The following is a 27,100-nucleotide window of genomic DNA, read 5'->3' on the forward strand; positions in this document are numbered from 1 at the left end:
CAGCCAGAGGCCTGCCGCTCTCCCTGCCTCTCTTTCTCCCCTCTTTTTTTTTACTCCCCCTCTTTTCAAACGCAGTGTGAGCCCATTGAGAGGGAAGGTAGAAACGGGAGAAGAGCAAATGGGGAGTTGTGTGGGGGTGAGGAGAGATTTTCAGGACTGGGATTCGGAGGGGTGAGGAGAGTGAGGTAGAGCTCAGGTGTGTTGAAAAGACAGGACATTTGAGCAGTCAGCGATGGGGGGAGCGGGGGGAGTCAGTGAGCTTGAAACAATGGTGATAATAAAAGTCTCCCCTTTCACCCCGTGTGCCTCTCCTCTCTCTTTTGGCCCACCTTCTCTATCTACCTGACCTACCGCAGCGCATCACGGAGCACAGAGGAAGGCTGAGGCGAGGGGGGGGGAGAAGAAGAAGGAGCGACTGGTGGGACATGATTGGTGGCAACGGGGGAGGAGAGCAGCGCTGGTTACCCATCAGCACATCCTCACTGACAGCCGTTGTCCTGTCTGACAGCAGGTAATTTAGACGAGAGGGAGGCCTGCACACACACACACACACACACACACACACACACACACACACACACACACACACACACACACACACACACACACACACGTACATATGAGTGTCTAGGCTTGGGCCCTATTGTTTATTGTATGTTTTTAAGTTTAACCATCAGTACTCATATTAATGTGTTTCATTTTTACAAAAAGAATGCACCATCAGAATACTAGCCAAGGATAGTTTCAGACTATTTATTCCATTGTCCGAGTGATTGTAAAACAGAGATAGTCCTACATTTTAATTTAAACGAATAACAATACACAGGATGAAACTGAGGGGATCACTGAGGTGCTGTTAGCAGTTGCAGTTATTTAAGAGTGTGTTTTTTGCATTGTTATTTTGTACATAGTGGGTATACAAAAGTATGTTCAAATGTTAGGTACATTCTTTTTTAAACTACATTTATATTCGTATACTCCAATTAGTTGTGGCATCTAACTTCACATTTAGTCAGTTTTGTTAAATTCACTTTCAAATGTAGCTGAAAGATTTGGCTTTTTGGCATGTTTTGACCTTTATCAAATACATTTTTGTGAAATAAAACGTCACAACACAGTAACCCCTGTGTACTGTAAATCCAGTCTTTAGTGAACCACGGAGGCGTAGGGCCCGTCTCCTCTGGAGCTGGGGAAACTGTCACCAATACAGAGGGTCTGCCACCAGACCCCCACGAGCCTCCAAGCTCCACTGAACAAATCCCCCTCTGCGCCATCCTGTCCGACTGTCTGCCCTCAGCTCTCTGTGTGGTCCTCCTCGGAGAGAGGAAACGCTAAAGACAGTTAACATCTCTGTCTGGGATGCTCTGCCTTCATCTGGCGGTCACCTATCCTGTATCCATGGAGACTCAGAGGTACAATTTAGATAAGAAACTACCTTTCTTCTTGGCGGGATCTTTCTTCTTCTATGAAAAGGGAAATGAGGATGTAACACTCATCTGACTTACAAACTTCTACAGATCTGAGGTCAGCATTGATTCCCTCTTGGATATATTTCAGTGTATAAAGCTGTTTTTCAGCACATCCCTTTCACGTAAAATGTAAAGTTTGTCTCTTTTTGTCTTTAGCCAAGCTGCAACGTCTCGCTGTCCGTTGCGTCCAAGTCCTGAGAGGGAAATGAAAGGCGGTTGGGGAGATGCAGTCAACAAGGCGGTAGGAATTTTAATGACCGGCTTTCTGCTGCCTTTTCCTCTCCCGTCGTTTTGGCACTCAAATAATGATCCGGCAGACTTTGCCTTGCTTTGGCACCTACTGGCTTCCCTCCCTGAACAAGGTGGTGGACGGAATAAAGGGCAAGTTCACCCCCCCCCCCCCCCCCCTGCCCACTCTCTGATAAAAAGACAAACTATATATTTAAAAATACTACTGAAGACCATTCTTTTACTTTGGCTTTTATTTCTATTTGAAATGTGTTCTGTTCTTATGTTTGTTCCTTTCAGGACTCCACGTGGTCTGTGTTTTGTTTTTATGTTGACCTTACATTTCTGCCTCATGTGGTTATTGTATTCATGTTTCTGTAGTCTTAATTTTAACTTTTGTTCTTACTTGTGAAGCACTTTGTGAAACTCTATTTCTGTGAAATGTGCTACAATAAATAAACGTATTATTATATTAAAGGCAAAGCAGCTTGAAGAAATAGATGGACCTTATTTTTTGACATGATGTCTGAATGTACACACATAATCACACACGGTCATAGACTCACATGAAATAAAAGGGACAGTCCGTCAAACCCCTGGTGGAAGACATTACCCGGGTCCGGTTAGCAGAGAGCATTCGTCACTCACGACCAATCAGAAGAGCCGGTACAGTTTGTTATTGGAGCTCTGATTTTGGACCGAGGTGCTCACACACTCAGCGGTAGGTAAGGCTGACAAAGTCCCGGCTTGTGTGTGTGTCTCTGTGTAAGTGTGTGGCACACTCTGTTCCTATCAGACCTTGCTTTCCTTCACTTGAAGCAGAACAGATCCTCTGGATAAGCTCACCCAGTGGCAGAGAACCCCCTCCTCCCCCACTCCGTACATACATACACACACATGTATTCCCATATTGCATGCCTCCGCTGCTTCCTTACCACCATCTCTTCTGTCTTGATCCACACTCGCTGCATAATGGAACAAAGACAAGAGTGATTTTCCTCATTTGCTGCTCCTGAGTTTCCCAATGCAGGCAGGAGGAGCAGACAGCAGCCGATTGTGAAAGTAAGGAAACAGATCAGTGTCCACAAGCACTGAGGTATTTTGCTATGTAAATGATGCATGATGACACCCATCACTCAAAGTTGTGTGTGTGGGACATACACACAGACACACACACACACACCTAACAGGGTAAATACGTACATTTTCTTTTGAATTGCCTCTCATTTCACTGCATTTAATCCTTTTCCAAAATTAGGGGAAAAAACATATTGGAATAATCCGACTCTAAGTCATATTCCAGAAGTATTGAATGATAAACCTATGGTAATCCTGTTTTCCAAAATGCACTTAAAGCGTTCTGCAAACAAACTCTTCCCCTTCGCTCCCATCCCATCAACACTGCTTTGGACGAACTGGCAGCCTAACAAAATAATGTTTTATAATGTTTTTTTCTGTGTGGCAACATATGACATGTTGTTGGGCTTTGGGTTTAATGTAAAATCACTAGATTTTGGACAGTCAGGAGCCAGAAACCAGAAATGCATCCATTTCTCAGCACCGCAAAGACGTCAGCTGGTGTTAACCATGGTCACTTCATTTTCTCCTCGCCACCCTAGCTGGAACTGTAGCCGAGCTGTTGGATGACATCACACACCAGGACAACGCTAGCAACCAGCTATTGTAAATCCGTCAATGAAATCGCAACACAGTGATGTGGTGACTGATGGTGTGAACACAGTGGGGCACATGATAGAATGATACAACTCAGTTTTACATTGCAATAACCTTTAGTTAAGTAGACGCTCATATGGCAATAGAGTCCAGATGGTAGGGGTGACCGTTACATTTAAAAGTAAAACCATGTTGGTGCAGAGAGATTCTGGAGATTACGTTTTGACTTTTGTTTGCTTACATGAAGGCACTTCCCTGCAGTTTAGTTTAGAGTTACAGCAGCACACACACAGACACAGCACATCCCACAGGACTGGGAAAGTTGATAGGTGCCACTGTGACCCCGGGCCTACAGGTGTCTGTAAGCTCAGTCTTCCACACACTGCCGTCCCAGCAGCTGACAGGCTATAAGCGTCCCATAGTAGCCTTGTTCCAACTGACAACTTCAAAGGTTACACTGCGAGGGTCACAAGAAAACATTATGTTCAGCATATGTGTGACTTGACAGTGGGGGGAACAAATCTCTGAAATAGAGTGGCAAGTTGTCTGGTTTTACCATATGGCAAATGTCACCGTGTGACATATATGGGCTTATGAAAATGGCAAGAGAGGACAAGGCGGATCGCGAATCAAATCGTCTGTCACGCATTATTAGCAACAACCAGTAAGACTGAATCGTTCTCATCGCACTATGTGACACATTTGGTCCACAGATGCGCTGCGTTGTAAAACAGCCCAATGGATGTTAACAGCAACCACACTGCTGAATAAAATCCCTCCAATGACGAGCAATCAGCATTAGTGTGCGGGCTGACATTTGCACGCCGACGTCCCGCTGAGCAACTGTCACTCGGCTCTCCTCCTCCCCGACCTCATCTGAACAAACTTCACTTAAAACTCACCTCCGAGCTACACACGCTACTCTTTGACATGCAGGTTTATAGTTTTATTTTCAGAAATGAGAGGAGAAGGCCCAAATGGTAACAATTTCAAGTCAATAAACTTTTCTCCTCTAAAATGCCCTGGCTTCAAAAGAGTAGTGTGGGTGTTCTGCACGGCGGTAATGGAATTGTTAAGCATGCTCAGGGATTTGGCAGCCGGCTCCCTTCAGAAAAGAGCAGGAGTGGAGGATGACAACCTGTTAAAATCCAGCGTTTGTTTCGCTCTTTCTCTCCCTCGTGATTAGTTTGAGCAAGGAATGCACACAAACATGCATGAGAATATGAAAAGGTTTGTATGGTTAGGTGCTTTTAGGCAGTAAATACGAAGGATTTCTTCCTTGGCACACGTGCAGGCATTGTATATATACATATACTGTATACAAATTAAAAGAAAGTTCTCCCTCATGCACTCATGTTTGACTGCAGCAACCTCACTGACTGCATATTCTTTTTTCTGACTGGCCTCTGTGTCCCAGCACAAAAGCTATGTCTGTTAAAGGAGGCCGATTTCAATAAGTGAAAAGACAGAGACTGAGAGGCAGGCTATTGTGCAACATGTGTTTGTGCGTCTGACACAGGAGGGCAGTCTTTCAAAGCTTCTCTCTGGCTGTGGAGCAGTTTACTCTTTAGTTGCACTCCACTCAGGTCTCGACCTTCTATGAAAGGTAACTCATATAGATGATTGTTAGATTTGATTTCAGGATCAGAATGAGAAATCCTTTTTTTGCAGGAAACGCAGTGTTACAGCAAAGGGACAGTGCAGATGAAAGGCAAACATAAAGCAAGGAAGCGAACAATAACATCAAAACAACCATGGTACTGGAGCATAGTTTCATACATTCATCTTTAACTAGAAAGAGAAAGGTGTTGGCCAAATTGAATAAATCAGATTTCAACTTCTCTTTCCTCTCTCATAACATTTTCCTCAAGTTCAAAAAGTCACTTCCATGCCTTATTGCCTCCTCCTTTCAGCTCCACTACCCCACCTGCCCCTCCGTCACCCTTTTTTTGCCAAGAACACTTAAATCCCCTGTACGAGGCGTCATAAGTGAAGCCGTCCAGAGTCAATATTTCTCCAGGTTGTGCGTCAAGGTATCTGCCATTTCAGCACTTGCTGCGCCCCTTTAACAAACAACATGATGCACACTGAAATTCCTCTACATGTGTCCCCCCCCCCCTGCACCTCTCTTCCTTCTTGCAGACTAATTACACACTTCACGCAGCCTATTTCTGTGAATGTGTGTGTCTTCATTAACTCTTCTCTGTTAATCCCCATCCAGCAGCCCCAGGGGTGGAGGAGATTTTCGGGAAGTGGCGGCAAACCCCGGGAAGTGCTGTTGTTTTTGATGTGTTGCCGAAGAACCACCCAGCCCCCACATCCACCTCCACCCAACATCGCCGTCAACCCCCCCCCCACCCTTGGCTGGAGCTCTATTAATCATCCTGTCAGTCCAGCAACACACACACACTTGCTTTGTCGCCACTGACAAACTACCACCACACATATACACTGTGTATAACAAAACAATCAAATAAATAATGTAACCGGTCACTGCCGGGTACAGAAGTCTAAAGATGGAAGGAGAAAATAATCTCTATGGAAATGGAAGCTGTGCAGGAGAGCTGCCTGCTTTGTTTGCTACTTGCACTATTTGTGCTTCAGTCGTTGAAACCTTTACGGCCCCTACACACGGCGGCGTGCGTTAACGCTTCTGCCCATTCACTTTGAATGGGGTGATGTCACGATTCGCCAAACTGCATTGTGGGAGCAAAGCGTAGCTTCTCTCGCGGTGCTCGCTGCAAATGTAGAGCAATGTTCTACTTTTGCCGCCTCGACGGAGGCGTCAGCCAATGAAATCCCTCGTATGCAAATCTGACAGTACCAGCACCAGCCAATCAAACCGCGTGTATGTTGGGAGAGCCGGACCGCAGTTATTTCCCATATGTCAAAAAATGGACGAGAAAATGATCGTGGCGGTAGGGAATCACCCGGTACTCTATGACCAGTCCCTCTTTACATACAGGGATACAAACCGGAGGAGCCAGGCATAGGGGAGGTGGCAGAGACAGTGGGTGAAACTGGTAGGTTTTCGCTTGTTTGGGGAGTTTATATCCAGTGTACTTCGTTAGAATGGACAGCTAGCAAGCATAGACAGTATATTTTAGCCAGCATGGATGTAGCATGAATGCTTTGCTTTGTATGTCCGGGGCGGGACATTCATGTGATTGGTTGTTGGTCGTGTTGCTCGCGTTGACTCCCCAAGCTCAAGACACGCCCACCGCCAAGCGGCAACGCACACCGCTGTGTGTAGGGGCCGTTATTGTTCTTTGTTGGGTTGTAGAGTGTTTGGTGTTTTATGGTTTGTTTCCTATGTGATGTCAGGCTTATGGTGTAGGCTACGGCCCGTCTACACTACAGGCATCGAAAAATGCTTTCAACGCTTCGCCCATTCATTTGAATGGGGTGACGTAGAAGATTTTGAATCTTCGCCGAACTGCATTGTGGGGAGCGGAGCATGGCTTTACAAGCATCGTGAGCATCAAAAGTTGAGCAATGTTCAACTTTTGATGCTCCGGATGCTTTCGAAGCTGGCATCAGCCAATCAAATCCCGTTTATGCAAATCCCGCCAGTACAAGCGCTAGCCAATCAAACCGCGTGCAAGCTGGGAGAGCCAGACCGCAGTTCATTTCCTCATATTCCAAACGAGAAATTACGTTAGCAAATCACCCGGTTCTTTACGACCAGAACTATTTACCGGGATACAAACCGGAGGAACCAGGCATGGAGGGAGGTGGCAGAGACAGTGGGTGAAACTGGTAGGTTTTCGCCTGTTTGGGGATTTTATATCCAGTTTACTTTGTTTTAACATTGCTATGGCTTTGAATGTCGGGGGCGGGAGATTCATGTGATTGGTTGTTGGTCGCGTTGCTCGCAAAAAATCGCCAAGCTTCAGACACACCCAGCATCAAGATTTGTTGATGCCTGTAGTGTAGACGGGCCGGGAAGTCATCCGCTCCTGTGAGGGAGAGAGGCAACTTGAAAATGTTCGCCTTTGAGTAAAAAAACACAGCACTGGATGAGTGTGTGTGCGTACAGAAGTGTGTGTCTGTGTATCAGGTTGAGTTTTAGTCATTCTTGTGATTTGCTGAAATCCCCTGCAGTGCCCCTTTGACTGCGGGTCTGCGTACCTTGGCAGTGGAAACGTATAAGTGAAAAGCAGATTCATTTAGCCTGAGAATGTCAACAATACTTGTGGATTTGGTTAAGAGATGATAACTCTGCTAAAGTGAGCAGCTTCATTACCTTAATACATTTAAGGGAGATTATTTGTCATCAATTAACTGTCTGTTTAGATAAATGAGGCTACACAACGTGTCCAGTATGTCCACACTGCACATACGCATGTCAGCATACGTTTTGCTTCAAGACTGGGCAGAGAATATGCTCTACAAACTTGAGCCTTTCGCATCCCTCCTGCTAAGCATGTTCCCCACTATGAATGTGTGTGTGTGTGTGTGCGCGTGTGTGTGTGTGTGTGTGTGTGTGTGTGTGTGTGTGTGTGTGTGTGTGTGTGTGTGTGTGTGTGTGTGTGTGTGTGTGTGTGTGTGTGTGTGTGTGTGTGTGTGTGTGTGTGTGTGTGTGTGTGTGTGTGTGTGTGTGTGTGTTGTTTGTGGGGCCCCATTGTAGCTGGTTGCAGTGACGTCACTCCCCAGTATTATAATACATCAAGGCTGCTTCAATGGTTGTATGGAAACTGTCGGGATCTGGAACTGTATTGAAATCTGAATGTCTTCCCCTGAATATCCTCCATATTCCTCTAGGCAAGGCAAGTTTATTTATATAGCACTTTTCAACACAAGGCAATTCAAAGTGCTCTAACAGATTTTTCATTTTTACTGATTTTAATTCGAGCTGAGAATATTTTTTTTTGTAATTTCATTTTATGATATCTTTCATCTTGATATTGTATGTGCTTGATGGGTTTTTGTATACATTTTCTATGTGTAAATTGCAATTAGTCTAGAATGTGATTAAGCAGAGCCAGCCAGCATGATATATATTGACCTGCTGTTACAGTTATATAAAGGTATAATATTATAATATATTAATAAAGTAAAGGACGAGTATCCATTGCACAATTCATAGGCCACACTGTGTAATGAAAGCCCAGTAGCCGTAAACAGTCACAGAAGCTGAGATGCGAGAACACAATTCCAGATCAGATATTTGCTGGAGGTGAGAACACGAGTCTCAAGTTGGAAACCTTCAAGGGGGTTTGTTTCAAAGATGAGAACCAGAAATCCCAGAAGCTCATGGGCTTCAAAGGGGCTGTTGAGGGGTGGCAGACGGCCCTCGGGGGTCCTAACCCTCTGCCATGCCAGGCTGGTGTGAAATGGACACTTGTGGGCTCGCCTGTTGGGTCTGTCCACAGTGGTTAATGATAACACGCAGCACTTCATGCTGCCCACATGAGCCTCTTGTAGCCTGCCAAGTTGTGTGTATGTTTGTGCTACTGATACCATACTGCATGCACCCATTCTGCATAACAGCTCTCACCAACTGAGTCATATCTACAGTGTCATATCTTTACACTAGATATGACACTAATTTCCTAATGACTTAAACGTATTTTAATTTTAAAAAGAAACAGGGTATCAATTTATTTTCCTAAACTATTCAGGGTTTCTATTCATTTCTTTATTTGAAATGAAGTGAATTATGGTCTGCCAGGAAACTTGGCCACACTTTTGAGAAATTGTAATATTTTATTAAACCTGAATATGTTTTTTCGATTACGTTTTTATTCCCTTCTCATCTGTAGTTTAATTTTATGTTTTAACTTTAGTCGTTTTCTGAGATTTTCAAATAAATAGCATACCCACATTCTACATTTTTCAACTCTTTGGTGTTACTGAAGTGACACATTTGGAGATACACCTGTAACGACCCTGCACCACAAATTGTGTGGACCTTCATTTGAATATATCGTTTCTAATACTATAAGGCCAATATTGTAGACGTTTGTGTCACTGGACTTGCAAACACTGCGTGCTCTTTGATGGAGTTGTAAAATATGACAGGCTATTTCCCCCCGCCAAAGATTAACATTGTGATTCCCAGTGTCCCAGCAGACAGCGTGATTGATTACATCATATTAAGGTCATTTGTACATCGGGGTAATTTTCACTCGAGCCTCCCGGCGATATTTTAATGTGCATTTGTTTGGCGAGGTTGTCGGCTCCTCGCTCCTATGATCTGCCGGGAAATTGATGGCGACATTAACGAGCGATTAATTAAAAGAAACAACATTAACGATGGTGGGGCGGGATGCTGGGACATTTTATTTTGGAGGAACATTTAATTCGCAGTCATATTATACATTGCAATGGAATTCATTGTGAATCAAACATTTAGCTCATTGATCGTCAATTGTGTAAATGTTTGCTTCGAACAAACATTGTACCAAATAATTAACTTTCTTTATTGATAATGTTTGAAACATATATAAATTCGTTGGATGAAAGAGAAGAACATAATTTCCGCGGGTACTTTGCACTGGTGCCAGTAGCTATGATTTCTCATGTTCGTGCTGAATATCCCAAATCTTGGCACTGAAAATAAATCAGTCAAAATCATTTAAAAAATCTGGTTCAAAGGAAAGAAACGAAAATGCAATTATTGGCTTGTGTTTGGTTTTGTCCGGATCGATAGCAGGCGTTGAGTCAGCAGTGTTTTTACTGAACTGACAGCTCAATGCATGTTTCAAACATTATTAACCTGACGCACAATTAAACAATCAAATATGGAAAATTAAACCAGTTATGTTGTAGAAGCTCAAGGAGCTAGTGATCCAAAAAATGTTTTCAAAACATTTAACTCGACACATCCTCATGTAGTTTTTTTTTCATAAATGTGAGCAATCTGTAAATTGTATTGGCTCATTTCAAAACCACTATTCTTTCGAGTATTACGCTCATATTAATTTGAAACATATTGTTAATATGCATTCTGGCTTCTTGGCAGCTCTCCTGGTGCAGTGGCAGTGCAGGCCTCCTGCAGTGTGTCTATCTATGCAGTGGCTCCCCTCTAACCTCTTCATATTGCTGTATCAGGAGCTGTGGAGCAGCCCCCGTGTGTCTCTGACAGCGTGTTAACAACACTGCGAAAGGCCCCAAAGAAACGTCTTGGATTAGCGGTCACATTTCCCATTTCCCATAGACGCACAAGGTCCTGAACCCAATTAATGGCTAATAATTACCAAGGCAACTTCACTATGACCGCTATGGGGACTTCATTAGAGGGGAGGAGGGAGAGGCATGCTGTGGAGAGCCACTCCAAACCTAGCCTACTGCAGGAAGGAAACAGGTGGGTTTTATTTTTCGATTGAACCTTGAATGTCTTCATATCGATCTTCGAAAGTGCAATGACATGATTGTTATTTTAAACAAATCTTGTCTGACATGACTTGGTTGTAGGTGGGTCATCGTTCCATCCTCGGGCCCTCATGGTCACATCTCACCACCACGGACACTAGTCACTCCCCGCCGCAGCTAGTTACCATGTTTACTCTCCCATTACATCGACTGCGGCCGAATTACAGTTAACACATTTACAAAGCTCACATCGCTCACAAAAGGTCCCGCTGCGCCTTTTTGATGTCCCCCGGCCGCCTGATCCCCAGGCCGGACCGCGAGGTGCTCCATTTCACATATCTAATGTGCGCTGATGTTATCTGCGCGTAACGTCTAATCCAGAGACCCGGAGCCTCCTCCAGTGTGGATAAAGCTTGGGTTTCAGCCGCCTGTGTGTGAGAGTGGGAGGAGGGGGTGTACAGTCACCGCAGTCTGACCACCAGTCCACAGTGTGATAAACTTCTCTACACCCGGGATACCCCCCCCCCCCCCCCACACATATCTTCATCATCAACGATTGAAGAAGAAGAGGAAAGTGAGAAGATTAAGATATTTGTGTAAGGTTATGATGTGTTTTCGTTTGTGCCATTCTCATACATTTATTATACGGATAGATTTAGTCTAATAAAGGTTTATTATAATTTTCTCTGAGGTTAATTGAATATTTTTGAACTCACATGTTGCTGCACATGTTGCATGCGAGTGGTGATTTGGTTGTGTTAGTAGTACATAATTTGTCTTTTTTATTATATATTATTACAATTGGTTTTGTTTTTGAAAGAAAAGTATATCCTACAATGCAATGTCATTGTGACATTGCATTGTAGGATATACCGTGTTATTATTTTTTAGATAACGAACCAGGTGATGTGAGTATTTCAACATGCGATTTAACGCCAAATCCTACATTGTGGATGTATAATCCTAAAACAATTAACCAGCTCTACGTGCACAGGCCTGAGTGCACGCGGAAGGGGTTTTAGCGTAATCTATGTGATATAGGATATACCATATATATATATACAAACAATGCGCTCTGCAGACGTGTATATTTGCAGATTAACTGCCACAGAGGTCACACTTTGTCCTTTATAATCCGTTGGTTAAATATTAAAGTCATATTAATGAAATATTAATTAAAGCGATACTAAACTGCTTATGTTTTATTGAACCAAATCGTATTGTTTTTGTTTGTTTTTTGTCACTTTAATCTGATAATGAATCTGCCTCATTTCCTACTAATTAGACGGATTAATAACGCCGCGAGGGATCCATAGATGAGTGAGCACGCGGGCAGCACACCTCTCTTCCGGGGCTCGAGCCAGCGGCTACTTCATGCACTCCCTCCAGCCGCAGGACAAAAGAGAGAGAGAGAGAAAAAAAGACACATTTCTGCAAAGCAAATAACGCGAGCTTCTCCTGCGCAGCCGTTATCCGTTTCCAAAACCCCGTTAAAGGTCGACGTTTAAATGACGCAGAAAAGTATTTCCCAACGGGCCAGTGTCGGAGAGCAACACTTTTCTTTGCAAGCGTAATCACAGTTAATTGCTCCTTTAAGAAGGTGTTGCAGCATGTGAAATCATTTTGTCCGAGAAATATTCAGAGGCCTGGCCCGCGCTGTCTCGGGCGGCTGATGGTAATCATTTTGGGAAAGTTCTGCTGAATGCCCTTTTTTCTTCCGTTTTCCTGCGGCTGAGGCTGGGTGTAGGACGCGGTATCGATAGGGCCGATCGATTTAGACAATGGATTATTGATATTTTGTCGCCACGCTCCCACGCTTCCTTCAGACACCAAGGAATAAACTAAACCTTTGTACACCGCTATAGTCACGTACTTTATCATTTGTTTATCGACTCATTTCTGTTTTGTCACTCTTACCTGTGCGTTGCTTGCAAGGCCGTAAAACCGATAACTCTGCATTTGAACTAAATATATTTTTCACAAGCTTAAAGACGCGTAGGCAACCTCCTGACACGCTCCCTTGCCTTCTGTAAAGCCAATACAACGAATCTCCTCTCCTCATGATGCCCTGATAGATATAATATATGCTAATTACTGCTGATTATTATAGATTAATGATCACGTCATTAATTTGACTTCAACTCATGGGAAAACATCCCACGGCCCAATCTGTCCATTATTGGCTGGAGACGTGTTTGATGAACTCGAGCCTTTATTCAAATCAATTGTTTTTTTCGCGTGCATAATAATGAACAGCAAGCATAATACTAAAAAAATAAACAATTGTCAGACAATCATATCCCAATGTATAGGCTTAACCAAAGCAATAAAAAAAACCTAATAATTAATGATATTATCAAAACAATATAATGTAAATAATAGTAATTATTCATGCAGGGATTTGAAGGTATCCCATAAAGTGCGGTGTGATTAGTGCGCAGAGAATTGATCCCTGCCGCTCTCCCTGCAGACTGCAGTTGCTCCATCAGCACCGCTCTTTAATAGGCTCCAACATAGAGCCGCCTTTATTCAGCCAAACTAGAGGGAAACCATTCCCATATGACATGAAGGCTAAAGGCCCAGGCACCACATGAATATGACGAGCAGCCTACATCAATCAGTCAAACTGGACTTTTATTTTTATAGGTAATAAAATGTAAATAAATTGTAATATCCACTTATTCTCCTAAGATTCTTGTTTGTTTATTTTAATTGTATTTAAGATACTATCTAATATGACAGGAAAAAACAACAACAATATACAACGATCATTTGTTAACAGAATAGTATTTAATGAAATAGTTATTGATTATTGCTATAATAATATTAATACCTTTCTGACAGGCAAGCATTATATTATTGCAACTTTGAAATAATAGTAGTAGCAATAATATGATATAATACATTACATACACATTTTTTCCCTATTTGCCTCTTATGAAAACAGTAAATGACCTAAATTGCAATGTTATTATAAACATACACGTTGGTACATCATTGTGCAGCAATATTTTTAAACTAATATTAACATGCAAATATTGCTGCACAGTTATACCCTACCTAAATAAACAAAATGTTCCTAAACAAAATATATAATTACCTTGCTCCATCAGACTGCTGGATGAACGGTGTAACGTGCACGGCTGCTTGTCGGTCCTGCAGTACACAAACAAACAAACAAACAAACAAACAAACAAACAAACAGGTGCAAGGCAAAGTCATACTTACGCAGAGAAAGTGTGCACTCTGTCCACCTTCGTTCAGGTGACTTTACCCGGCACATGCAACAAAAACACGTCTCCAGGAAATAACCGCTGCAAATATCATTGTTACAAATGTGAACATTGGAGGGAGAGAAAAAAAAGAGTCTGGGCTTCTTCTCCCCGGATTTGCTGGTGCAGGCTCCGTGCGTCAAACAGCTGCTGGCCGCTGCTTGTCCTGAGGGCAACACGGTTTACACACACACACACACACACACACACACACACACACACACACACACACACACACACACACACACACACACACACACACACACACACACCACACACACACACACACACACACACACACACACACACACACACACACACACACACACACACACACACACACACACACACACACACCTATTACGCCTGCATGTGCATTAATGAAGTTAAAAATAACCTCTGCGACTCGAGCACTTGTTGGCACAACATGCTGCGTCAACAGTCTAAATACAACGTTTCACTAAGCCTGTAAATTAAGAACTTATTTTGTAAACTTTTTATGACAACAAAATAAATATAAGAAAAAAAGTACAAAATAAAAAAAAAATCACATTTACAGTAATAATAATAATATTACTGATTAATTTCCATACGACCTTGACCTCACCATAACTCACTGTGTCCAGCTCCGGTTGGAGAAATCCAAGTTGTCGCTGTTAAAGGGGTACAAATCCAAGGAGGCGCTGGCAGGAGCTGAATGGGGTGGGTGGGTGGGTGGCTTGGTGTCTGGATGAGGAGGGGGACGAGGGTAAGGGGATGGCAAGGGGGGGAGGGAGGGTAGGTGAGATGGTGAGGAGAGAGCGGGAGGAGGAGGAAGAGGAGGAGGGGAAGAGATAAGTGATCTAAAGGGGAGACGATAGGACAAAAAAAAGTGATGATGATGAATACATTGGAAAGTTTTTTGGCCCCAGCGAGGGTGTCAGATTGAATGGCCTGTGCGCATGTGCGAAGGTGTCCAAACTGACAATGCTGGTGAGATGAAGATAGTGTTGTTGCTGCTTCTGGGCTCACGGAGGACGACGAGAGGAATCTACAAGCCGACAAGATGAGATCCAAGGCGAGGGCGAGAAAACTGGCCAAAAGTAGGTCTTCTATTTTCCCCTTCTTATCGCTTTCAGCCGCCGGCTCCAAACTCGTGGTTGTGTAGATGTCCAATGAGTCCTTGTCATTTGTCATATCCTTAAGAGAGGAGGGGGCGACTCTTTGTCCAGAGTTAACTTTTCTGCTAAAAATGTGTCCCGCTCCGGCTGCTAAGCCTCGATTCTCTGCTCTCTTGTTGTTCGGTGGTTCTCTGGGTCAGAAAGTTTCATGTGTGATGAGAAACGCCGCTGGTGCTTTTAGTTGATCACACTCCTTTCAAAAGCAAACATTTCCGTACAAGTCTCAGCTCCATCTTGTATTTAGTTTGTTTCGGGTGTCGGAGGTTCAGTAGAAAACGCAGATTCGTTTCCCGAAAGTTACCGAGAAAGTTGTCGAAACGGATAGTAACTTTTTTTTATTGAGCCGTTCCAAGTCTTGTGAAATAATATTCCCGGCTTTTGAAATAGTGGGCGCTGTGGCACCGCTGCTCTGCTGCACAGCGAGCGAGGCTCACTCCTTCAGCAGCCTGCAAACGGAGACGCCGACATGTGAATTTAGACAGAAACAGCGACATTTTAATGCGGATTTGTTTGTTTTTTGTCGATCCCACTTGAACTGCAGAAAAATATCGCTGTCCGGCCACTTAGTTTTGTCCCGGGGCCCTCGGACTGCCGCAGACTGGTTCCACCTCCAGGGAATGCCAATCAATAATGGGTCTTGTGCAAGAAAGCGCCCATACTGGAGAAGTGCTTCTCGCGTCACACGGAACATTCATGTATTCCGTTTTGTGAACACGAGCAGGCCTACTTTGTTGTTGGAAATGGACCATGATTGTTGTTTGACATTTGTTTATTGCTGGTGGGTTGATGTATGAATTACGTTTATTTAAGGCTTGTTATTACTGCATGATGCGCTTTGTTTTCTACGGCTAATAATGTGGGTCAGTCTGTTTTTTATCCACAAAACGATTCTAAAACGAGTTCATGCTTTTAGTTGGCCTGTTGCAGTTTCGTTTGTCATATCCTTATGTAGTTATTGTATTGTTATATTTTATGCATAGTAAATTTCGATTTGTAGTTTTATAAAAAATGCAACACTTAAACATATAGTTAGCCGTGTAGGCCTATTGAACTATTTTATTGAAAACAATAATTATCCTCAATTATACCTTTAATTGTTTTTTGTAGTGCATGCTTGATTGCATGTTTACAGGCCTTTAACGACTTTGTAACTTTGCCAAAGCAACTTGCCCTGTAAATTCAACGTGGATATGTAATTCATAATTCTGACTTTTTACAAAATAAAATATGTAATCATTGTTACATTGAAAGTAAGTGTGTACAATTTGTTTTAAACAATGCAGAAACCTGGTCATTTGAAATAAGCTTGCACTTTTTACAATAATTTGTGGAAAGGCGAATGTGATTAATTTGAAATGGTCAGTAAGGCTTTCAGCTCACATGCATTCTGATAAATAATACAAATAAAAACAATAACCTACACCGTTTTTTGCAGTCATATTTGTATTATTATTACTCTTGCACGTTTATGTTCTCCGTGATTGGTGCACAAGGATCAAGTTCCCGTATAAGTTAAAAACAAAGAATGAAAAAAAAAGAAAAGAAACGCTAATTGGGCTACTTTGTGAAAATACTTAAACATGTTGAGGATCCTGCTTCTTGCCAGTAATTGCACTTGGTCTTGATCTCTAAACAGCCTTGATAGTCTGTTGATCCGGGTGCTAATGAACACAAATACCTGGCTTTGTAGCCCTCTCACACCGGACCTCTGCAGACCTCTGCAGCACACAGGCCTCAGATCTGTTGTGCTGCAGCGGCAGAAACAGAGCAGACATGAAGAAAAAAAAAAATACCGTGTTGATCTTAACATTCAAAACATGCAGGCCCACAACTTTTGAATGCGACGCGTGGGAGTATTTCTCCCTCCTTTTCCCTCTTTTTCTGCCGCCTGGGTGGAGCTCTCCTGTAGGCCCGTGCAGCAATATTCAGCAGCTGCTTTATCATTTCTTTTTAACTCGTGTATATTTTCTACTGTCGGCTGCAGACTGCACGTTAAAGGCAGTCCCGCATGAAGCCTGCAATATGAATAATGTGTGTGTGTTTTCTTTATTAGTAGCCTATGTAGTCGCTGCTGGGTTGTTTACATAATATTGGGGTCAGAATAAAGTGAGTGTTATATCGCCCTCACAGATGGACTTTGTATTTATTCTGTTTTTAATAAAGACATATTACATTTCTTGCTCAGTTCCCAACGTTAATATATATTTTTGTATTTATTACACAGAGATTAATTTGAGCTACAATGTCGGATTGCTTTTCATTGTATTTTATTTTTTAATGTTTTCCTGAAGTCATTAAAATTAATTATTATGAGTTCAAAATGTTTGATCGTTTTTTTCTTGCAAATAAAGAGAATCATCCGACACGTTTAGGTGACCTAACACCACATTTAATTTGATCTAAAACACAGGCTTTGATACGAGACTTGTTATTTTCTTATCTTAACAACCACAAATCGATATAGGCAATACAGCGGGGAATAGAGATTTGAACAGGCCCTGCAAGTTGCAGTCTATATTTCTGTTCGTTGCAGAGGGCTGTTTTATTGTGGCGTGCTGTTGTTTACTTAAAATCTGGCTTGGATCAATTACAACCCCCAGTTGAGTGATTGCAGATTTTTTCCCAGGTATTTTTCGGTGCACAGGTGAGAGGAACACAGCTGCTTTCCTCCCTCTGCTGCACGCGCACAGCCACGCAATAACGTCATCACAGAAACCTAAAGAAATATAATTAATATCGAAACGTGTAACAGCTTTGCACACATTCGGAGAAACAGGAAGGTGTTGAACCCACTCTGACCGCAACTTATTGATTTTCTAAAACCTATTTCTGTTACTGGGGCCGTCTGCATTATCAAGTCAATAAAATAAAAGGTAGGGCCACGCGGGTTTTTAACCACCTGATTTATTTATTTTCGCTGATATTTCACACACTGACCCCACCCCTCTCCTTATACCCAGCACAGGTCTTCTCATTCACCCCTCTCTCTTTCTGGCCTGCAGTATATACTAATTGCCAGATATCCTATTGATCTTTGTGTTAAATGTCCCTTATTAGATGGACTCCCAGTCATGAACTTGGCCTGGCTCAACAGCTTGTGATGTTTTGACAGAAGTAATAAAACCCAACCCATAACACTTTTAAACCAACAATGGTAGCTATGTTGAACTTCTGGCTAAACGTTCAGGGTCCCGAATGCTCCTGCTATGCAGCTGTAATGTGTGTCTGATAGCACTCCATGTTCACAGATTAGAACCTGAACATAAAAATGATAGGATCATCAAATGAAAAGGACATTTATTATAAGTGTCATGTGAATCGCAATTTATTGGCTTCTTCTAATGTTCCTTTATGGAACTCTTAACCTCTGTTTTAGGTGCTTTTATTTTGAAGTTAAAACATCAGTCAATTAAGTAATGCACAGGAATATTGTTGATGTCTCTCTTGTTATTGAAGACTCTCCCCATGGTTCAGCATCATTTTGACAAGCTCAGGGAAATACTTATAAAGTTGCTAACTGATGAAGGCTAATGATTAGCATATAGTGCCTGTAGACATAACATGTTTATTTATTTTATTTTGAATGTAAGTGCTGGATATATTGCAAAATGAAAACACTGGGAGCTCTTTATTTAATGCTGCAGACCTTTTCTGGATACAACACAGTAAAGGAAACCTGATCCTCATGTACTTCCACAGAGCCCATTTGCATTCATATGTGATGATGTGAATGATCTTAGCAGCGCTTTGAATCAGGCAACACCAGTTTTGCAGTTTTAAATCTCTGCCTTAAAATGAAAAACTGTGACTGCTATGATAATCAGAGCCCTTCAGGCAATGTCAGATTGTGACTGTCAGTTCTGTGCAAGATATTTTTTATTAGTTTTATTTTCAATTCTCAGAAATACAACTCACCATCCAATCAGAAAGGCCATGCTTTGCGGTGATTTTAAAAAATCAGGATTATGATACAGGAACACTTCATTTACTTTATTTTTCATGCTGTTGAGGGGAGCTCAGTCTCTGAGCAGTTGGATGGATTTTAGGACCATTGGTGTCAATTTTTAAAGGATTGAAAAACTCTGTAGCCTAAATAATTGCATCAGTCCACATTTGGCACGGCCACATATGCTGCATAAGTAATTGATTATGGAAATTTGTGGGATGATAGCTCCCTCATCCCAATATGTGCACAATTTGGTGTGTGTTGTGAGCAGTGAGGCTCTTCCCATATTTATTTCCAGGGCTGGTTAATCATTTGTGTCCACTGAAATACCTTTGCAATGCTCCAACATGTGTATTCTCAGAAAATATGATATCATATGAAAGGAGTAACTTTTTCTGGCATAACCCCCAAAAGCTAAGATACTTTTATTCACAACACAGCCATAAATCTGCCTATTTGTAACATATAAATGTGTCGTAGGGGATAACGTTTTGGATAAGGTGAGGGTAAGGATTTGGTCATGGTCACAGTTAGTTCAATTTCTGTTTTAGTAACATATGGTCCACATTATATTCACATAATATGATACAAATAAAGATGCATTGCTTTCTGTAACCATATCTTCAAATTTGCTGTGAAAGCAGAGTCCGGAAGAATATTATTCCAGTAAAGTCTTCATATTACACTGAAATGTGGACCGCAGTATATCTGAATCTGCTAAATGTTGGGAATTATCTGAAGAAAGAATGGCAGTGTAAGCAATCAGTGACTCCATGAATTACCTGCACTCCAAAGCTTGAAAGAGTGAAGATTAATGTATGGAAGCATAGTTAAATAGTCTGTTTTATGAATGTTCTTTAAAGGTTTTCTTTCACTATCAATGACTCCCTCTCTTTCTTCATGAGCAGCATGTGAGACAGTCTTTTATCTCCAAGGAAATGCTTTTATTGTTATTCAGTCAGTAACTGCTGGAAATGTGCTGCTGCTGTTTTGGCCACGTGTCCTTTCGTGGTGAATTATGTGTGCTATTAAATGTGAAAATAATTCAGAGCTATGGATGTTTGAATAGACCCGTATGAATCCAGTGTGCGAACAAAAAAGATAGAAAATCCCTCATTACTCCTTTGTGGTCATAGTGTTTTTCTGTTTATTTGGCATATTACGCAGTATACCTCTCAATCTTTAAGCGCTGTATTGATCTCAAATCACTCAAATCACTGTCCATTGCAGCACCATGAAATATTTTTTTTAATTCTTATTGTATCACTTCAAATGAATATGTTATGAGAGGGGAATATTAGGTTGCCACACATTTAAGATTAATGTGTTTATTTAAATAACCCATATTGAGTATAGTGTTTGCCTATAAAGTATTTCACTTCGCTTACAAGAGATAGAAATGCAGTCAGATTATTCGCTTTGGTTTTGAATAAAGCAGAAAGTCAAAGATTTATGTATGTTTAACTTAACCCTCCTATTGTCTTCGCCCCCCCCCCCCCCCTTACTTTGGTGTTCGCGGTCAAATTTTACCGGTCCTGTTTTAACTGCTATTACATTAACACAAAAACCATTAATCATCACCAACTTTCATTTAACACCCTTTCAAACTGTACATATTGTATCAGACTACTGGTACACATGAAAAACTGCAGTACATATACAAAGAATAGACACTGAACATGTATTGCGTGTGTCAGGTGTGATCGATCCATGTGGGGGGATGGGCACATAAGGGGGGGGGGGGAACACATCTAGAGTATGTGTGTGTGTGTGTGTGTGTGTGTGTGTGTGTGTGTGTGTGTGTGTGTGTGTGTGTGTGTGTGTGTGTGTGTGTGTGTGTGTGTGTGTGTGTGTGTGTGTGTGTGTGTGTGTGTGTTTTATCTGATCCGGATGGTTAAAATTCCTTTTCTTTATGGCAGTCATTTTTGACCGGGAACACCATGGGTGTTACAAAGTTGACTAAATCATCCAAAATGCAATGAAAGTGCTGATCAGCAATTTTAAATGTCTACTGTGAAGGATATCATAAAGCCTTAATGCAATCGAATGTAAAACAAAAAGGTTATGATTGATGAAAGTAGTAAATCGGTCAGATTTGACCCGAAGACAACAGGAGGGTTAAATGATTGCACTGGCTTTTCTTACCCTGTGTAACATGCGGCCATAGCAATCATGCATGCACAGTAGACACACACACACACAAACACACACATACACACACACACCTTGGTGGTGACAGATTTTTGGGCAATGTTAGGATTTAACCCCAATCAATCACAAACTAGAAAGGTTGAGTGTAAATGTCATCCAAACAGCAGGAGCTGGCACTGTTGGCTGGCTAAGTGTGTGTGTGTGTGTGTGTGTGTGTGTGTGTGTGTGTGTGTGTGTGTGTGTGTGTGTGTGTGTTTGTATATGTGTGTGTCTCCGCCCGCGCACCATTTTGCACAGTTGTTGGAGGTCCTGTCACTACTCCGAGCTTTGACCTTGGCACAGCGATAGGTTGGTACCTCTTACACCTGGATGCAGACAGACACACACACACACACACACACACACACACACACACACACACACACACACACACACACACACACACACACACACACACACACACACACACACACACACACACACACACGCACATGTTAGCCCCATGCTTCATGCCTGGTCTCATGCTGGCTAAGTCACATTTTGAGTTGACATGCAAATACCAGTGCATTAAGCTCTTGCACAAGGCTCTAAATCCCATTCATTCCAATGATACGTTGACCTCACATTATCCAGTTGGCAAATATGCCTCTTTCTGCTTTGCACCATGACCTCATCCGCCATGTTTGTAAAAACACAGCAATCTCCCAATCATTTGGCAGTGGCAGATCGTGGCATGCCTGAGAGAGTTGGAAGATATATCCCCAATGTTTTCTTTTTCGGCAGCCCCCTGTTTTTCGTCTCTCCTCATACCCTTCGTTTTCAGCCTGCAGATGGGGGCAGGGTCTTGTTAAAAATAGCCAAGCAGCATTTGAACAGCGGTATGTGTAAGTGAAAGGGGGTCCACAAAATGAAAAGCCATTACACTGCAGTTAAATGCATTTGTCTTGAGCTGGGCTGCTTATCGAGTTATGTCCCATCGCTGCTCGGCCATGTCTAGAAGATTCCATCCAGCCTCTCAGGGCTAAGAATATAGTGCGACTGCTGGAGACATCCCATAGGAAAAACCTCATCCCCACTTCTCCAGTATGCTGATTAACGCTAAATGATGATCTCTCTGTGTGTCTGGTGTGATTGTGCACCACCCGCTGTTAAACATCGCGTGTTGTTTGCAAAACAAGGGGCCAAATGTGTCGAGGCTCTAATTAGCGTGTTCTAGCAGGCCTCATGATTCCCTCTTGCATTGTGACTAGTCTTATCTGGGTCTAATCCCGATTTGTTTGGTATTAGCCCGCTCACTTTCTCCGGCTTTCTCTCTCCTTCCTTTTATTCCGATATTTGTCCTCACCCTGCTCTTTTCGTTTTATCCATTCCTCTCCTTTATGTTGTACTCTCTTTTACTTACATCAAGTTCTCTCGTGCAGGGAGTCTGTTTCTTAGTGAGAAGACAACATTTTTATGAAAAGGAGCCGGGGCAAAAATCTAATATTATGTATCAACATTTTTCCACAAAAACATACTGCGAGGATATGTTATTGTTCTACCAATTTTGTATTTGTTCAGTTTACTGCAATTCACTATAGTAGAAGACAGTTGGTTTCAAACTGCGGTTTGATTGATTGACTTTGACTTTATCATGATATAGTGTTTATCAATATTGAAATATTTCCCTATTAATGCCACAGCATTTAAATTAGCTAATGCAGTCAGCTGGTGGGCTAAATCTGCTTTATCAAATACACAAACAGTACATTAGCAAGATGACAAATCCAATGTAAATCAATGTGTATTGTACAGGAAAAGTTTAGGTTATACCAGATGAGGAATGCATTGATTTAAAAAGTGGAACCTAACTATCGTGCAGTTCTCAATGAATATCACTTTACTAAAATATTTATTTTCCTGTTCTTCTTCTGGGCTTAACAAGTTAGAGCTACTTGCTTCACACACACACACACACACACACACACACACACACACACACACACACACACACACGCACGCACGCACGCACGCACACGCGCACACACACACACACACACACACACACACACACACACACACACACACACACACACACACACACACACACACACACCGTCCAGTCCCAGCCGGCCGCTGCTGATGATGGCTCATCCTGTCCAGATATGATAAGCAGACAAACGGCTCTGTCCCCTGGGCTGTTTGTGTGTGTCAGAAACAGACAGTGGTGTGTAGTAGCAGCATGGCTCTAAACTCCCCCCGCCCGCCTCCCCTTTCATCCCACCGCCAGTTCAAAGCCTTGGCTCCATCTACACTTCTATCTCTCCCTCCTCCCCCCTCCTCACCGTCTTTCTCACTGCGTTCCGTCATTACCACAAAGATGGGCATGCAGTGTCTCATTAAAGCGGATTAGAGACATCTCCACGTCTCACAGGGGCTGAGCGGGACATTTCTCTTCTCTAGTCAACCCCCCACCCTTTTTTCTCTCCGAGATCAGGTTCTTTGATTTGTCCAGATAAAGACCTCTTTCATGTCGGTGGGGACGGTTAGCGATTACACTGTCAGGCCCATCGTTTTGGTGAGTTTGACAAATTTGCCGTGCTGGGTGGGGCGGCTGTGGGGATTGTACTGGGGGGGGGGGATGGGTACAAGGAGATTCACCGTAATTGAGCTGTCATTATCCAGTGACCCTGCCAGGCGCTAGTGCGCAGAGCTCTCTATTTGTTTAATACTTGGCTAACTTTCTTTGTGAGTATGATGGATAGAAAGGGAGGGGGGGAGTGGAAGCGGGGGTCCCGGTCCCCAGATGAATGCCTCTGCTTATTTGACCACCTCTCTTGAGTGCTGCTGTTCATGAAAATTGGCTGCACTACATCACCGCTGCAAGTTCCTTTTCTCACCCAGCTCCTCCCCGGTGCAACACAATTAGGCCCATATCACCGGCTGCCATTTATTTTCATACACAACGAAAACTGGTGGCACGTTGATTACTGAACTCCCCAGAGACAAAGGGCCACTATTGGTGTGGTTTAATTTCATTAAGTAGAGTGTGGTGCACAGGATAAATATATTAAGAGCTCCCTCTCAATGCAGGCCCTCCATTTACCTCAGCCACTCTGTATGCTAAACAAATCCTCAGGTGGTGCAGACGTGGAATTGGAAGTGGTTTGGTGAGAATGAGGCCTATTTATAAAGATACAAATGTTGTTCTCTGACGGTTCCTGTTTTCTGACTTTTTTCCCCTGTCAGCTCTATTATCTGTTTACAGAACTTGGTGCTGAAGAATAAATACATTTTCAGAAAATAAGGACATTCGGAAGCTTTTTCGATTGATTTGTACTTTGCTCAAGTAGATGTAAACCCACTCTCATTAGGTTGTCGCTGTGTTTTCGAGATGTGCGTTAAAAAGATGCGAGAGAGGGAAGTGTGTTCCTGGCAGGATAGTGTGACCGCATCGGATGATATTTTGATGAAGGAAGTCAGAGCCGGCCTCGTTAACCAGCAGTCAGATCGGCTGTAAAGCGATGAGTAGAGCAGAGTGTGTGTGCGCACTCTTGTTTGTGTGTGTGTAGGTGTTGGAGGGGTCTTGGCTAAAACATTTCAAGATGGCCCATTACCCGGGGCAGGCCCATCCCCTCCCGACACTAGGATTCCTCTGTGCTGACCCCCTCTCCTCCACCCCTCCACCTCTCAGCCCCTCTGTCCCAGAGGCCCCCAGCCTCATCCTGCCAAGTGTACGGTTCCAAAGTAACGATGAAGCTGCCTGCGTGTGAAAATATTGAATTGCAAAAACATCCCTGGGTGAGAGGGTGTGTGAATGGAGCTTTCAGCACTGGGCCCGACCCCGGCCCTGTGCTACTGACTGACGGACAACAAATGGCATTTTGTGTCCAGAGAAAGAGGGGACAGAGAGGGGAAAAGAAGATAAGAGACATAGAGGAACTTAGTGGTAGTGGTAGTGGTGGGAGGGGGGGGGGGGGGTTGGAGGTTTTTCAGGCCTCTTCAGTCTGGGGCCCTATATGCAGGTCTGAAATGCCTTATCACATGACCCGTCTGACCTTTGGCCCCCACTCAGCTCAGGCTGTCAGGCTGCTCTCGAGTGGGGAGCACAAAGCCCCCCAGCCTCAAAGGCCACCATTCACCCCCCATGCAGCCCTACTCCAAAGGTAATAGGTAAAAGTAATGTCAGTGACCTCCACTTTCCCTCGAGCTGCAGGAGGGCAAAACTCTTAAGATCCCCTGATAGTGTCAGAAGGTGGCCATTTTGGCTCCTTATCCACTGCCTCTACTTAGCTCCTGAGCTGAGATGAAGTGTAAAGCAAACGGAACCACCTCTTTTATGGCAAAACTATTCCATTCTTAAGAGACAATTTTCATATATCCTCGTCTTCAAACTGATGGGAAATGATATGAAAAATGATAGAAATATTCTAAAAACAACACTGGCTTGTTTTCAGTCGAAATCACTGGGAATATGGTTGTGTAACTCGACTTCATGTCTTATCTAAGTATGTGTGTGTGGGACATTAGTGCATTTCTGATGTCTCCGAGGACTGGCTGGGTCACAGTATGACCGTAACCTCCTGTCTCGCTTTGCAACCCACACACTGGCATCTCTCTCTGTGTCTCTCTCCTGACCAGTCCTAGGATTCTTTCTTCTCCTCTCTTCTTCCCCTCCTTCTCTGGAACACTGGAGTTTCTCTCTCTCTCCGGTCTCCTTTGAAAAGATGCGGCGTCTTTGTCCGGCCTGATAAAGGATGCCATAGTTCCCCTTTTCCCCTTCTTTGTGGCCCGGGGCTGGCGGCTCCTGTAGAAGTGCAAATGGTATCCTCTCGGAGGGGCTATCCCCGCGGGCCCTGGAGGGCCCTCTCTCTCCTCCAGGCTTGGCTAATTACCGCCCCGCTCCCCTCCGCAGCCCCCACCAGCTCCCTGGTCCCTGGAACCATGGACGGCACATTCCCACAACCAGCACCTGGCCTTCTTTTCTCCTGGCCCGCTTTGATGGCTGACACCCCAGCCTACCCCTCCCTCCTTCCTCATCCTCTTCTTCTCTCCGGCCCACTACCTCATCTCTCTTTCTCTCCATCCCTGTAACTTCTCTCTCTCACTGACTCTCATTACCAGAGGTTTTAAATTGCTTTCTGACCCTGACAAACTGCTCTTGTTGAAAAGGGAGATGTCGAGGAGGAAGGGCAGCGGATGTGAACAGGAAATGGAAGAGCTGAGGGGTACAGTAGAACGTTTTTATGTGTGTATTTATTATTTATTTGATTCTTCACGTTTGCACAAGGAGCATCCAAACCCTAAATTACCCCCTTGGGAGACTTTTTTTATGGTATTTTGAAAAAAAGGGGGGCAAATCTGTGTACTCATCAAGATCTCACCTTAAAATAAACAACTTGTCCAGATGTGGTCAAGTCACCCACAAAAAGGTGTTTTTCAATAATCGTAAAATAATAAAATGGATTTATTTACATGATTTGTACATCTTCAGAGAATGATGTTGCATCTCACACACACACACACACACACACACATACACACACACACACACACACACACACACACACACACACACACACACACACACACACACACACACACACACACACACACACACACACACACACACACACACACACACACACACACACACACACACACACACACACACACACACACACACACACACACACACACACACACACACACACACACACACACATATCTAATTTACTTGCATATGTGTGTTCTGCTAGCTGTAGGCCTAATCAATAACCTGCCCCAGTGGATTTCACCAATTCATAGCTCGCCGTTGTGCAGTCGAGCAATCCCAGCGAGGGCCTTTGGACAGCTTTCTGAGGAAAACAAATAGCTCTATTACAAGCTCGCGTCTCTGTGATG

General features: G+C 43.1%; 1 protein-coding gene and 1 long non-coding RNA gene across 4 annotated transcripts in view; both read left to right on the plus strand.

Moving 5' to 3' along the window:
- Window positions 1–370: 370 nt before the first annotated feature.
- On the plus strand, window positions 371–1,783 carry LOC117449122 (uncharacterized). The gene is made up of 3 exons (XR_004552453.2): window positions 371–511; window positions 1,144–1,524; window positions 1,626–1,783. It is a non-coding gene; the product is annotated as an uncharacterized lncRNA (long non-coding RNA).
- Window positions 1,784–14,905: 13,122 nt separating this feature from the next.
- Window positions 14,906–27,100, plus strand: part of prdm16 (PR domain containing 16) — a 177,987-nt gene continuing 165,792 nt past the window's right edge. For all 3 annotated transcript variants that reach the window (XM_071203820.1, XM_034088172.2, XM_034088174.2), the window contains exon 1: window positions 14,906–15,042. In XM_071203820.1, coding sequence (XP_071059921.1) covers window positions 15,006–15,042 — 37 coding nt within the window. In that variant the 5' untranslated portion in view covers window positions 14,906–15,005. The remainder of the gene's footprint in view (window positions 15,043–27,100) is intronic.

This window comes from Pseudochaenichthys georgianus, chromosome 7, assembly GCF_902827115.2.
Source record: "Pseudochaenichthys georgianus chromosome 7, fPseGeo1.2, whole genome shotgun sequence".
Lineage (NCBI taxonomy): Eukaryota > Metazoa > Chordata > Actinopteri > Perciformes > Channichthyidae > Pseudochaenichthys > Pseudochaenichthys georgianus.